The sequence below is a fragment of the Megascapheus bottae genome, chromosome 2, assembly GCF_031878675.1.
Source record: "Megascapheus bottae isolate mThoBot1 chromosome 2, mThoBot2.hap1, whole genome shotgun sequence".
Classification (NCBI taxonomy): domain Eukaryota; kingdom Metazoa; phylum Chordata; class Mammalia; order Rodentia; family Geomyidae; genus Megascapheus; species Megascapheus bottae.
This window is the reverse complement of record NC_143510.1, coordinates 83747304-83762495: the sequence shown is the minus strand read 5'-3', so window position 1 is coordinate 83762495 and position 15192 is coordinate 83747304. Positions and strand designations below refer to the sequence as shown.

Below are 15192 nucleotides of genomic sequence, written 5' to 3'. Positions count from 1 at the left end.
CATGAGGCGCAACAGGGGTCTCTAAGTCTGTGCCAGTCAAGAAGCAAACCCAGACCCCGTGCCTGGGGTGGGGGGGGGTGCAGTGTGGTGCAGCCTCCCTCCAGGAAGGATGGGGTGGGACGTCTTCCCACTTCATGGTGTGTCCTTGGCCGGCTCAGTCAAGACAGGTGTTCTCTGGTCACCATCAGGACCCTCTGCTGGCAGGTGGCACACTGCACTAAGCACTGTGCTCTTTCCAGTGAGCTCTTGGGGTGCAGAGTGTGGGTATGAGTCCAGGAATCTTTTTCTGCCATCAAAAAGGTCAGTTGTAAAGCAAACAAAATTGGCTTGCACATGAAAAGTTTTAATGTTTTAACAGTGCATAGAGTGATTTTAATTAATGGGGATAAAAAGACCCACAGTCCAGGGGCAGCTGGACAGAGCAGCCAGGCTCAGGGCACCATAGCGGTGCCTGTGGAAGGGACTTACGCTTCTGATGGTTACCAGAGCTGTTTGTAGAAGAAACCTGGCTTTTAAAGTCTTTTCCATGTTTGGTTTTAAATTCTCACTTTCCTCATAGCATGGTCCCCTTCACTCCCTGCTTTTCTGCCTCATCCTTCCCTACCTTTCTTCCTTCTTCTCTCTTCTCCCCCCACCCTCCTTCCCCTCTTTTTCTCTCTCCATCTCTTCCTTTCTCTGTCTTCAGCTCCATTCTCTGCTCTTACCATTAATTCCATGTAATCCAGACCACTGCTTTTGATTCCAGGCTCGTCCCAGACTAAATTACCATTTGTTTTAAATGAACCAGCTTTCTTAATTTTTGCCAAGGAAAAGGAGAGAATGATCTTGCCTCCTACCTAATTTAGCTTTGGGGCAGATGAATGAGTGCTTTTCCTCCGTTTTCCTCTCAGCAGGACTTTTAAGCTTTTAAGTGGTAAAGAGTGAGCTAAACAGTCGGACTTGAATTCTTCTTTGCCAGTACTCATTTGTTGCCAAAGACCCAGTCAGAAGGCTGAAGACTAAATTTAGCCAGATGCATGCAGGGTTCCTTGATGACTCTATTCAATTGCCAGGGAGCCCAGGGTTACTTTCTCTTAACATCAGTTTCTCCCTGTAGCTTTTTCCCTTTGCCTTAGTATTTGGATTTAAAAGTTCAGCTGACTTTTGATCCCAAATGGAAGGCAGCAGCTAAAGTTCCTCCAGAAAGGTTGCCCTGAACAGTGAGGTAGTGTTTTAAGCTTTGAATGCCATTTGCTGTTGCTTTTCCTGTGGGAATGGCCAGGGCTGTGTTCCATTATGACTTGATTTACCAAAATAAGCTATGGGCTGAATTTGGCCCTTTACTGTGGTTTGCTGTCTCTGCTGTAATATCTGTTGGTGTCAGTGGCAGTCCCTTGCTGAGAAGGTGCAGACAGCAGGGAAGATCTGTAGGTAAGTGTGTCGTACTCCCTTAAGAGTCTGGCTGTCCTTGTATGGCAGAGGCAGTGTCGTGTTACCAGCTTGTGTTATGATTGCTTCCTGGTGGGCACCCGAGCTGTCTCTTCATTGTACCTGCCCATGTTGGGTGCTGGGCCCGGCTGCCCAGAAAATCTGTATGGACAGAAGGACGCAACTGCCCCAACTGCTAGGGACTCTGCTAGCTGACCACAGTCTTACTTGTCAATGTCCCCTGCTGGATTTCTGTCTCTGTCCAGGTCACAGTCTTCCTGGGGAGAGGGAGAAGCTAGAACCTTTGCTCCTTGGAAACATGGGGCTCCACCCCAACTCTGGACAGCAGTCAGAGGGCCACCTCATGTCCTCTCTGCAGCCCCGCACTGGCCTGCCCCCTTCCCTACCTCTCCCCTTCTTGGCTGCCTCTCCACATCTCCTCCTCAGGAGTTGATACCACCAGCACCCCCTGTGAACCTTCCTGCATGCCCCTTCTTCCTTCAGGACTGCCCTAGACAACACTTCTCTGTGCTTCTAGAAGTGCAGGCTTGAACGCCAGTGGAGGAGGCTGCTTCCTAACTGCGTGGTGGAATGTGATGTCGGGCATGGTGAATGCAAGTTAGGTAGGCTTCCTCGTTATTCTCAGCGTGGATTTGCTATTTATTCTAAATGTTGATTTTTATGTGCTGATATTGAACTTATCACTAAATAAAAGTTTGAACTGTACCACCCAACTTGTTAAGTGATTTGTCGCATACACTGAAGTCATTGGCGAGGGCATATTGGATTTTAGTGAACCGATGGGGTCCTTTTCTCAACATGCCTTTCCCCAAGACTTGAGGTTATTTCTGCTAGAAGAAAAGATTTAGACTTTAAAAAATAATATTACAGGACTGGGAATGTGGCTTAGTGGTAGAGTGCTTGCCTCCTAGTATGCATGAAGCCATGGGTTCGATTCCTCAGTACCACGTATGCAGAAAAAGCCAGAAATGGTGTTATGGCTCAAGAGGTAGAGTGCTAGCCTTGAGCAAAAGAAGCTCAGAGATAATGCTCAGGCCCTGAGTTCAAGCCCCAGGATCAGCAGAAAAAAAAAAAACCCAAACCACAGGACATTTAAAAATAATAATAATATTCAGAGTCCAGCTCGGTGGTGGGTGTAGACTAGCATGTGCAAGGCTCTAAGTGCACTTTGCAGAACTGCAAAATGCTATAATGCGCTCCCCAAAGGATATTCCTGAGAGAAGGGGATACAGAAATGCGGGGAGAGCACCACTTCCCATGGGTGGGGGCAGGTGGCCCTGGGGACAGGGAGAGGTGGAGGCCACGTGCTTGTTGTCAGTCACCAGGAAAGCTGAGACCACAAACAACAAAAATCCAGATTTGTTGTTGTTCCTGCTGTTTCTTTTGTAAACTGGTACTAGCGCTTGAACTTCGTTGGCTTTTTTTTTTGCTCATGGCTGGTGCTCTATTACTTGAACCATATCTCCAGTTCTAGCTTTTTGCTAGTTAATTGGAGATAAGAAACTCTCAGACTTTTCTGCCTGGGCTGGCCTCAAAACTTGATTGTCGGATCTCAACCTCCCGAAAAACTGGGGTCATAGATGTGGGCTACTAGCAGCCAGCTTAGTTATTTTATTTATTTATTTATTTTTTGCCAGTCCTGGGCTTGAGCTCAGGGCCTGAGCACTGTCCTTGGGCTTTCCTCAAGGCTAGAGCTCTACCCTGAGCCACAGCACCACTTCCAGCTTTTTTTTCTATGTATGTGGTACCAAGGAATAGAACCCGGGTCTTCATGTATGCTAGGCAAGCACTCTACCACTAGGCCAAACTCCCGGCCAATTATTATTTTTTTTTTAGATGTTTGTTGAATTCCATTTATTCTGAGATTGTGCCCTGCTTTTTTTTTTTTTTTTTTTTTTTTTTTGCCAGTCCTGGGCTTGGCTCAGGGCTTGAGCACTGCCCTTGGACTTTCTCAAGGCTAGTACTCTACCACTTGAGCCTCAGCACCACTTCCGGCTTTTTGCTATGTATGTGATACCGAGGAATCAAATCCAGGTCTTCGTGCATGCTAGGCAAGCACTCTACCACTAGGCCAAACTCCTGGCCCCAGCTTAGTTATTTTAATTTGAGGAAAATAAAAAAGCCCTAGGGGCTTTGACAAAGCATGCTCACTCTACACTTTTGATTTATTTTCTGTGATAATTATTTATTTATTTGCCAATCCTAGGGCTTGAACTCAGGGCCTGAGCACTGTCCTTGGGTTTTCTCAAGGCTAGCGCTCTGCCACTTGAGCCAGAGCACCATTTCTGGCTTTTTTCTATGTATGTGTGGTACTGAGGAATCGAACCTGGGTCTTCATGCATGCTAGGTAAGCACTCCACCATTAGGCCAAACTCTTGGCCCCAATAATTACTTTTCTTTTTTTCTTTCTTTCTTTCTTTCTTTCTTTCTTTCTTTCTTTCTTTCTTTCTTTCCTTCCTTCCTTCCTTCCTTCCTTCCTTCCTTCCTTCCTTCCTTCCTTCTTTCTTTCTTTCTTTCTTTCTTTCTTTCTTTCTTTCTTTTTTTTTGCCAGTCCTGGGGCTTGAACTCAGAGCCTGTGCACAATCCCTGAGCCTCTTTTGCTCAAGGCTAACATTCTACCATTTGAGCCACAGCACCACTTCTGGTGTTTTCTGTGTATGTGGTACTGAGGAATCAAACGCAGGGCTTCATGTATGCCACGCAAGCACTTTACCCCTAGGGGTAAAGCTGGGCAGGATGGCACATGCCTAAAATCCCAGCAATTGGGAGACTGAGAAGGAGAAGGCAGAGTTTAAGGCCAGCCATACCTACTGAAGGAGAACCTATTTTATCATTTACATATAATGTCAAGTTCATGTATGTTGTTGTACGTAGTGGGACTGTTCTTTAAAAAGAGATGAAGTGTGTGAATGTATCATAGTTTGATCATTTATCAGATGATAATTTTTTTGTGTGTGTGCGCGTGCGTGCGCGCGTGTGTGTTACTGAGTATTGAATTCCATTACTTGAACCACGTCGTAGTTTGTTTTTCAAATAGTCTTGTGTTAGCTTTGGCCCAGCTGCCCTCAAACAAGGATCCTTTTACCTGAGCCTCCTTGGTAGCTGGTATTATAGGTATATACCACCACACCTGGTATTGACTCTACTTTTGTCTGTTAAGAATAATGATATTATGAACATGCATATGTAGGCTTTTGTGTAGATATAATTTCATTTCTCATGGGCAGATATACATAGGGGTGGGAATTCTGAGTCATATAGTAATCCTGTATGTAGCTTTGTGGGGTACTGCCACAGTTTTCCACAGTGGCCAAGTATGAGGGTCCCAGTTTCTCTATGCATTCATTATTAATTATAGTCTTCTTAGTGGGTGTGGAGTGGCATCTTATCTTGGTGATATTATTATTATGATTATGATTAGTACCAGTTCTGGGGCCTGAACTCGGGGCCTACCTCTGAGCTTTTGTGCTCAAGGCTAGTACCAAACACTTAGGCCACTGCTCCACTTCTGTGTATTTCCTTCCTTCCTGCCTGCCTGCCTTTCTTCCTTCCTGCTTTTCCTTCTTTCTTTCTTTCTTTCTTTCTTTCTTTCTTTCTTTCTTTTTTTTTCTTTCTTCCTTGTAGCTAATTGGAGATAAGAATTTCATGGACTTACCCACACTTTGAACTGTGGTCCTCAGATCTCAGCCTCCTGAGTAGCTAGGGTCACAAACTCCAGCTGCCAACACCTAGCTGATATTGGCTTTTTTTTTTTTTGGCCAGTCCTGGTGCTTGAACTCAGGGTGTGAGCACTGTCCTTGGGCTTTTCTCTCAAAGCTAGTGCTCTACCACTTGAGCCACAGCACCACTTTTAGCTTTTCTATGTGTGTGGTACTGAGGAATTGAACCCAGATCGTTGTGTATGCTACGCAAGCACTCTACCACTAGGCAAAACTCCTAGCCCCTAGCATTGGCTTCTTAAACACACAAATAAGGAAACAAAACTGAACGAAGCAAGAAGTCATAAAGGAGATCATGGATAATTGAAAGTGTTAATGAATTTTGCTTTCAAAATTTGCTCATTTCCTAGGACAGTGTTTTTGCTTCCTGAAATGCTCACTTTGTTGACTTTATTTCTGTTCCTTAGACATTTATTGAGCACACTGCATGTGCCAGGCACGAGCTAGGATGTGAAGCTGAGGGAGTCCAGGCCCTCGTCTTCAGGAGCTTACATTCTAGTAGGAAATATGATAGGATCACAGTCATCATATAGTATCAGCTGAAGGTACAAAGATACACAGCAGGGGCTCAGACCAGGGAAAAGGCACTGGTAGACTTTGTAACAGCATCCCTCCCTCACTCACAAAACAATGCCCAAACTAACCAAAGAAATTAGGTACAGCCTGTGAGAGCTTCCTTGTTTAAGATGCCCAGAGACCCTATACTTGTCAAAGGCATCTGACGCTGAGGATTCACCTCGGAGCTTGACCATGCTGTGGTGGTCCAGATGGCGGTGGTGGTTGGCTGCTTCCCTCCTGCTCTCACAGAGCCCCTAAGGGGTCACTGCTCTCCACCTGCTGTTGTTCAGCATCCTGGAAGAAAGAGGGTAATAAAACACTCGCCAGGGGGCGCCCCAGAGCAGTGAAACACTCTCCAGAGGTACTGCTACCCTCCTAGGTTGAACCTTCCTTTTGCCCTCTGATCTGAGGACTAAACCGTGATTCTTTTGAGCACACAGGGTGGGGATGTTTGTTCAGTGGCTGTTATGTGGTTGGAGGTGAGGTGGTGGGGAAGACCGCTTTGTGGGGCCATGCTGGCTGTATTTGCTATTGCCTGTGTGACTCACAACACCGGCAGCATAATCTTTGCTTCCTAGGGAGGCGTGAGGATTCTCTACTACATTTAGCCAGACAGAGGCACCGTGTTAAAGGTGGTGATTAATAGAATCATAAAAGCTTTTTTCAGATTAGACATCCATCCTGAGCCTGGCCCACCAGTGGCTGGCTGGTGAGCTTTGTGGAGACTGCAAATGGAAGCCATACCCTACAGCCTTACCCTCCTGCCTGTCAGGATTCCTGTTATCAGAACATGTGTGCCACCTGGTCTGAACAGGTATTGTGGAGTCCTGCTTCTAGAATATTCTACGTCAGGTTCACGCGCAGAGTAACAGAGCCCCTTTGGAGAAGGACACGTGATTGAGAAGGCATGGAGCTCATTTTCCCTCTGCTTTTTAAAAAAGATGCTGGCTTTTAATGTAATGATGAATGTAGAAATAAATGCCTATTGATTGATATATGCAATTTAGCTAAACTTACCCTTGAAAGCTGGACCCCTTTTACACAGGTTTAAACAAAATAAGATGGATGATCTGGCTTTTTCCCAAGTTAGTGCAAAGATATGAAATCTGCTACTACAGGCAGAAAGAGCCACAGGATACTGATGCAAGTTTACTTCAGAAAAATGACAATGCTAATTGTATTGTTACACAAGCTTAAAAATGGTGAAAGGAATATTTTTAAAAATCTTTTGAGTTTCTAAAACATGGCACTGGAGGGGAATGATACAGTTACATGCATGAGACAGTCACAGCAGCTACCTGATTTGGGGTTAGTGTTGCATGAGGGTTAGATGCACACAAGCCCAAGTTCAAGTGTGTTTCTTTGGGCCTCAGGAAGGCTGGCTGCTCAGCCAGTCAAGCTAATAAAAATGGATGCTGGCAGTTAGTCATTTCATTGTTACAGAAGAGGAAAAATTAAGGAAGTGGAGGTGTGCCTCAAGTGGGAAAGAAAGAAGGGAGGGAGGGAAAGAAAGAAGGAAGGATGGAAGAAAAGGAAGGAAGGAGGGAGAAATGGAGATGTGTCTCAAGTGGTAGAGGGACAGCCTTTATTGAAAAAGCTAAGGGACAGCACCCCAGCCCTGAGTTCAAGCCCCACTACTGTCACAAAAGAGAAGGGAAGAGAGAGAGAGAAGGAAGAGAGAGAGGGAGGAGAGAACTCACGAACACATGAATTTTCCACACTCAGGATGACCTGCCATGGGGTCCCTTAGATGGAAGTCAGGGGAGGCCACATCTAAGCTCAAGTGTGAATGAATTCTAGGAATAAGTGCTTGTTCAGAGCAGGTTATCCACCTAGATATAAAAGGCTACATTAAGAAAAGTACTTCCCAAAGCAAGAAGCCTTCTGTCAGTAGGTGAAAAAAACCTATATAAGTTTAAAAAATGGGATAGCTAAAAGCAAAACTCTTCTTAAAAGACCGTGTGTCTTGTTTTGCACCTACCACATCATACATGTTAGCATGTATGGCAGCATTTCTGCTCAAGAATGTCATTTCTTTTTGTTGTGGCATCCTATTGGTCATGACACTGGGGTAGCCCTCTGCTTTCTTTGCTAAGACTTCTGCCATCTACTCAGAACCCTGAAGTTTGTTGGAAGATGTGCTTTTGGACCCAACTGAACCCCATCCCCAACGAACGGGTCAACTCACCATGAAGGGGTCATAGGAAGGCTCTGGGGGCTCTGAAGTCGCACACTCATACACGGGGTTCGAGATATTCTCAGGCTGCTGCTTGCCAAAAGTCTCAACATTGATGTCCTCTTCTGACTGCTCAGGGAGATGAGCACAAGGGCTGAGAGCCAGCAATGGCCCCAAGGCAGTGGGGTCTCACAAGATGGGGAATAAAGCAGGCCACCCTCTGCCTCTGGGAATTTTGTTTTTCTTGTATATTGGAATTTGAACTCAGAGCCTCACACTTGCTAGGCAATGCTCTACCATTTGTGCCATTCCCATAACCCTTTTGCTTTCTTCTTCCTCTTCCTCCTCCTCCTCCTCTTCCTCCTCCTCTTTCTTCTCCTTCTTCTTTTCTTCTAGATAGGATCTTAGGATCTTAAGGCTTTCGCCCAGTCTGGCCAGGGACTGTGATCCTTCTCTTTCCATCTCTGCCCATGTATTTATTATAGGCTTAGACCTTAGTCCATGATGCTGCTGGAGAAGGAAGTTTGATCATAGGGATTGGGCCTATGGGGGAGATATTGGAACCCTGGCCTGGCCTCTTCCTCTCTTTGCTTCCAGTCACCATGAGGTGAGCAGCTTCCCTACCATGCACTCCTGCCTTACCACAGGTCCAAGCAATGGGACCATGGATTGAAACCTCTGGAATCAGGAGACAAAATGAGTGGTTTTTTTTTTCGCCCATGTAAGTTGTAGTGATGGCTCAGGTTTTTGTTTTTGTTTTTTTCATTACAGTGCTGGAAAGACTTGACACCCAGGTCACTTGATGGTCCGCTCAGCAGCTTGCTCTTGACCCAAGAGGCACTTAACCATGTCAACAGAGCAGAACAACTTCTGCCTGCTGCAGCGTGAAGGCCTGTGTCTGTGCCCGGCCCTCAGGACAAGTCCTGAAGCCCAAGTCCATCTTGGTAGACACTTGCCTGGATAACTTGGTGGGACTCCTGAAGTGAATGGTGGTTCCATGGGACTCCATGGTGAATCTGCCTCAAGCCAAATCCCTGGCACAGAGGCTGTGGAGGGGTTTGTGCCACCAGCAGCCATTACTCCTCACCAAATACTATCTCAACTAGGCTTGGAGCTGCCATTGTGGGTCATCTAGGGGCAGAGATTTCCCTGGGGAGGCAGGAGCATGAGGCAGAATGACCTCTTTTGCTGATGTACTAAGTACCAGCTCCTGAGCAAGGCCCTGAAGCAGACTTTGTTAGCAGAGGAAGCCCAGACCCCAGGTAGTCTGACCCCCCTCCCCACCCTGAGCTCATTGTGAAATATGATCACCATTGTTGGGGGAAATAGATTTTTTAAAAAAGTGATTACATTATTAATAGAAAGTAATGCCTTGTTATAAATTCTTATATTTGCAGGACTAAATGAGTTTCCATAGTGGGGGTGGGGTGCCATAAGGGTTGGTGCTCCTGCTTTTTTTGTTTCTTTCACAGCTTTCCTGCTGGGCTAAAGCAGCACAAGGCCCTCACCAGTAGCTGAGAAGTTGCAGGCTCCCAGCTCTTGGATTTGCCAGACCCCTACCAGAACTGTGGGTCTAAATCTTCATTTGTTTTTAAATATATCACCTGGCTTATACATCACTGGGTGATAATAATGCCCAGTGTTACCATTACTGTCTGGGACAGTAACAGAGAATAAACTAAGGCAACCCCTGTGATCATATCCTCACTTTTCTTACCTCAAAATGCTGGAAGCCAATTGTCCTCCGGTTTAGCCGAAAGTAAGAATAGGCAGCCAGAGCAATTGCTGCAATAACCAAGAGGATGGTGAAGGAAATCCCTGTTCCCAAGCCAGAGTGACTTGAAGTCTGAATACAGAAAAGAGAGGGGTCAGTTTGGGAGCAGATTCTTCCAGAGAGGTACTGACCGCCAGAAAACTGAAAGAGGTACTGTGGCTCAAGTGGTAGAGCGCTAGCCTTGAGCTTAAGAGCTCAGGAACAGTGCCCAGGCCCAGAGTTCAACCCCTCACACCTCCCCCCCTCCACACAAAAAGCCAACAACAAAGAAACGATTAATATGTATCCAGCACCTGTGCATTACTGGCAGTGAATGAGATAACCCCATTTAAGTGTTATTGTTAGTTCAAAGATGGGGGCAATCACTGTTGTTCACATTTTTATGTAGGTGAGCTGGGACAAGAGAGATTAAGCAGTCAGCCAGCATCACACAGACCTAGCCCCATGGGAAGAGCTGGTGGGGAAGGCCTCCAGCAGCAGTGTAGAAGGTGGATATTGTTTTTTGTTTTTTTTTTTTTTAATCATGGAACTTGACTTCTGGGCCTGGGTGCTGTCTCTGAGCTCTTCAGCTCAAGGCTACTGCCCTACCCCTTGAGCCACAGTGCCACTTCCCATTTTCTACTAGTTAATTGGAGATAAGGGTCTTGTGGACTTCAGTGCCCGGGCTGGCTTTGAACTGCAATCCTCAGATCTCAGTCCTGAGTAGCTAGGATTACAGATGTGAGCCACTGTGCCTAGCTTCAGATATTAGGTTCTTTCTGGCTCTGAACAATGAATCTTGGATACTTACCGCTGGGGCAGGAGGTGCTTTTAAAGGCCCGGAAATGACATGGATGATCCCATTGGAAGCAAAGATATCCCACTGCAAAATGGTTCTTCCATCTACCAACCGGGTCTCCTAGGGAAATGAGAAGAGAGTAGCTACAGATCTGTGACTCTCTCGCCTTCTCCCCATGAGTCAGTCCTGGTTGGCTTCCCTGAGGCCCTAGAACCTAGGTGTCAGTCTTGGCTTCATGTCCTCCCAGCCAGAATATATTGGTGGCTCTTTTTTTTTTTTTTTTGATCAGTTGAGGGACTTGAACTCAGTGTCTAGGCACTGTTCTGAGCCACTTTGTGCTCAAGGCTAGCAGCTCTCTACTACTTGAGCCACAGCACCACTTCCAGTTTTTGAGTGCTTAATTGGCGATAAAAATCTCCTGGGGACTTTTCTGCCCAGGCTGGCTTCAAAGTCTAATCCTCAGATCTCAGCCTCCTGAGTAGCTGGGGTTACAGGTATGAGCACCAGAGCCTCACTGTACTGTTTGTTCTGTACCTCCAATAAGCTGGTCTAAGGGGTGCAGAGACTTCATTTCTGCAACCATATTATAAGACAGATGAGCTGCTAGAAGAAAAATGATGTGTTCAGGATCACCAAGATACAGGAAGTGGTACTCTTCACCTCAGTCTAAACTACTGTCCTTCAGGAACACGAAACAGGTAGAAGAGTAAGAGACACGACCTAGTACTTGCTTCATGTCAGGAACTAGGCTCTGGACATCAGAGTTTGAGTCACAGGATTTAGATGCCATGGTTATTATGCCACCAATATCATCAACAGTACTACCACCCTCCTCCTCCTCCTCCTCCTCCTCCTCCTCCTCCTCCTCCTCCTCCTCCTCCTCTTCCTCCTCCTCTTCCTCCGCCTCCTCCTCCTCTTCCTCCTCCTACTCCTCCTCCTCCCCCTCTTCCTCTTCCTTTTCCTCTTCCTATTCCTCCTTATCACTATCGTCACCGCCACCATCATCCTCATTGCTGTCTTCATCATTATCACTATCATCCTAATGACTGTCAACACCATTATCATCATCATCACTGTCTTCACCATTATCATTACCATCCCTGTCACTTACCACCACCACCATCATCAGCCATTACCATCATCAACATCATCAGTACAGTCATCATCATCACCACCACCACCATCATCATCATCCATCACCACTACCACCACCACCACCATCTCTGAAGGGGTTCAGAGATGCTACTTAAAAATATATGTTAGGCATTTTGAACTTCTTTCCAGTTGAAGGTACTGGAGGAATAAAAGCTTTAGTGATGGCCTCTGACCTCCTCCTCCTCCACTCTAAAACAGGTCATAGAATTTACTAAGGAAGAGGGGCTCTCCCTCTACCAGGTAGAGTAGAACATTCTTATCACTAGTAACCTAGAGCTGATGTTCTGTCTCCTATCCGTAGGGCCAGAAGCGTGGCCTAGTGTTAGAGTGCTTGCCTAACATGCATGAAGCCCTTAGTTTGATTCCTCAGTATCTCATACACAGAAAAAGCCTGAAGGGGTGCTGTGGCTCAGTTGGTAGAGCACTAGCCTTAAGAATGCTCAAGGACAGTACCTAGGTCCTGAGTTCAAGCCCCAAGGACTGGCAACCCCCCCCCCAAACAAACCCAAAAAACAAAACAAAACAACAACAAGAAAACCTCTCTGTATAAACCATTGGTTTTTACTGTGACTTACCTAGTTCCTGTTCCACAGTTTTCTCTTAGCCCAAACAACTTTATTTTGTGACAACATTGTTTTGGTTGTTCATTTGTTTAAAAAGTATTTAAAAGCCGGGCATGCCAGTAATCCTAGCTACTTAGGAGGCTGAGATCTGAGGATTGGGATTCAAAGCCAGCCCAGGCACTAAAGACCATGAGACTCTTATCTCCAATTAATCATTAGAAAACCAGAAGTAGCACTGTGGCTCCAGGGGTAGGGTGGTAGCCTTGAGTTGATGAGCTCAGAGACAGTGCCTAGGCCCACAAAAACTATTTAAATTTGCTGGGTGTTGGTGGCTCATGTCTGTAATCCTAGCTATTTAGGAGCCTGAGATTTGAGGATTGGGGTTCAAAGACATCCTGGACAGAAAAGTCCACGAGATACTTTTCTCCAATTATCCACCAGAAAACTGAAGTGTGCTGTGGCTCAAAGTGGTAGAGCTAATAGCCTTGAGCAAAAAGAGCTCAGAGACAGTGCCCAAGCCGAGTGTAAGACCCCTGACTGACAGAAAAAAACAACAAAACTATACTGTCAGTTTTAACTGTGTCTTAGGATCTTATGTGTATAAGGCTGCCCTTATACATATAAAATATGAAGTAGATTTTGTACAATTTTCTACTGTGACTTTTTCTTATGCTAGTGTAATTTTAACACTCAGTCATGGATTTGAAGAGGATAGAAAGAAGATTTCCCTGTCTAACACTACTCTACTGTCATTAACGTGATTTCTATGTAACAGATAAGGAATGCAGAGAAGTTAGATAACTGTCTTAGTTCTTCTAGCTAACAAGTGGCAGACACATGAATTCACCTTGGGTGCAAAGCTCTCCTGCCAATGCCTGGGATAGAGTGACAAGCTAACAAAAACAAAGCCAAAGAACAAACAGCTTTACAGTGATTTCATTTCTCATTACCTGCTTCTGAGGCTGGGCTCCTTGCCAAGGGACTGTTTGCCATTATGGTATGCTATATATAGTATGCATTAATACCATCTCCTACGTATGGATTTAGTGTTTATTCTCATACAATAGTTGTCTTCTATTAGGCGCCAATTGCAATGCCAGGGCCTTTGTATTATATTCAGGCTGTTTTCCCAATAAGTCATGTGGAGCCACAGCCATATGGCAGGTTGTACCCTGCTAAATTACTCCATATTGCATAGAAAAAGAGCTTTTGAGATCTGCCTTGGGCTCCGGGACTCTACTTTACAAAACAGCAATTTGCTTCATTTCGAATGCAAATGCTAAGGTAGAATGGCTTTGCATCTTATTTATGCGAGTAAACAACCACCATCTGTCCAATATAATCCACGAGGCATGGACTGATAAATGATTTATTTATGCAATTAAGATATTACTGCCTATGGAAAGCTCAGCCAGAGCAGCAACTAACAGGGCCTTCAGCTCAGTCTGATCCCCCTGATGGATGCAGCCTACTTGAATGGCCATCTGGAACTAGTTTGTGCCTGAAACTGGCTCTGTACTTCAGTAGCCTTGTGCCAGGGCAGCTTTGTGACTCGGTTTATTATGTTGATGTATACCCACCTATATCAGCACTCTATACTCTTGCCTTCAATAAGGCCTCTTAGAACCCTGCAACTGCTTTAACTCTTTATGCAGTCACTGGTACTATACTCCAGATCAAAATAAATGATCTAAAACCAGGGGCTGGTGACTCCCCTTTGTAATCCTAGCTAGTCAGACCCTGAGATCGGAGGATTACAGTTTAAAGCCAGGAAAGTCCACGCAACAGTCATTTTCATATAACCTCCAAAAAAAGAAAAGGAAGTAGGATTGTGGCTCAAATGGTCGAATGCCAGCCTTGAGTGATAAAGCTAAAAGCACCCAGGCCCAGAGTTCAAGTCCCAGTAACAGCACTGGAAAAAAAAATCTGTTTCTATGACATTGCTGTACCACAAATTACTCTAACGCACTGGCAACACAGAGGTGGCCTATGTACTAACCCGCTGTTGCCTCTGATGTTGGCATGTTCTGATCTAAGGCCAGCCAGATTCCAGGTTGGACCGCCCCAAGGCTGCCTTGGCAGGCTACCCTGGGAAGGAGAGTCTTTCTGTAACCTTATGTATGATTCTGTGAAACAGGATGTGTGATCTGATCATTCCTAATTAAAATGGAAATAGAGTCTATGTTTACCAGAGGCCACAATAACCAAAGGAAGTCAATAGCACTTTGGTCCATTGAAGTCAATGAAATGACGTAAGCTGATGAATTTATTGTAAGCTAGTACACTGTGGAAGGACACACATGGGTCTGTCTCAGAACTAGCTTGCTCATGATAGCCAGGAAGATTTCCTACCTGTTGGAGCTGATCCTGGATGGTAGTGATGAGCAGCTGGCTTCCCAACCTTGTCTGCAGGATGGTGCCATTGACAAGGTCATTGTAAAACATGGTGTTGACATTAGCCAGGTGATGCTCAATGTCCCGCCCAGACAGGGTCTGACAGGAGAGGAGAAACATAGCAAGATTTCTTGAGCCTGAACAAGTATCAGGAAAATACCAAGTTTTTCCCGGCTGTTTCATTGTTAGGCTGTCATCCATCATGAGCTTGTGGGGCTGAATGTCATCCTTATTTGTCTTTATTTTCAGTGGTCCCCTAGGAAGAGTAGATCTGGGCTGAGACCCTCAGATGGCTATAGCTGGCTAGAGGCTGCGTCTGTCAAAGCCTTCAGGTCAGCTAACTGGAAAGTCTGAATGAATTCTGTTGTGTCTCCCATGTCATCAAGGTTGGTGTAAGTGGGCTGATGGCATCAGTGACCCCGGTTCTTTCACCTTTCATTCTTTCCCCTGCCCACATAACTCTGCTTCCTACTCTGACTTATTTATTTTTTTTGCCAGTCCTGGGCTTGAATCAGGGCCTGAGCACTGTCCTTGGACTTTCTCAAGGCTAGAGCTCTACCACTTGAGCCTCAGCATCATTTCCAGCTTTTTTTCTATGTATGTGGTACAGAGGAATCGAACCCGGGTCTTCATGCATGCTAGGCAAG

The 15192-nt window shown here is 45.6% G+C and overlaps 1 protein-coding gene across 1 annotated transcript in view; it reads right to left on the bottom strand.

Annotated features, from left to right (window-relative positions):
• Window positions 1-5791: 5791 nt before the first annotated feature.
• The window catches only part of Stab2 (stabilin 2), a 139527-nt gene continuing 130126 nt past the window's right edge, over window positions 5792-15192 (bottom strand). Inside the window, exons 65-69 of the mRNA XM_090353973.1 lie at window positions 14504-14644; window positions 10446-10553; window positions 9599-9727; window positions 7894-8010; window positions 5792-5999 (exon numbers count right to left, since the gene is read on the bottom strand). Of these exons, the coding sequence (XP_090210099.1) occupies window positions 5949-5999; window positions 7894-8010; window positions 9599-9727; window positions 10446-10553; window positions 14504-14644 (546 nt within the window). The 3' untranslated portion in view covers window positions 5792-5948. The remainder of the gene's footprint in view (window positions 6000-7893; window positions 8011-9598; window positions 9728-10445; window positions 10554-14503; window positions 14645-15192) is intronic.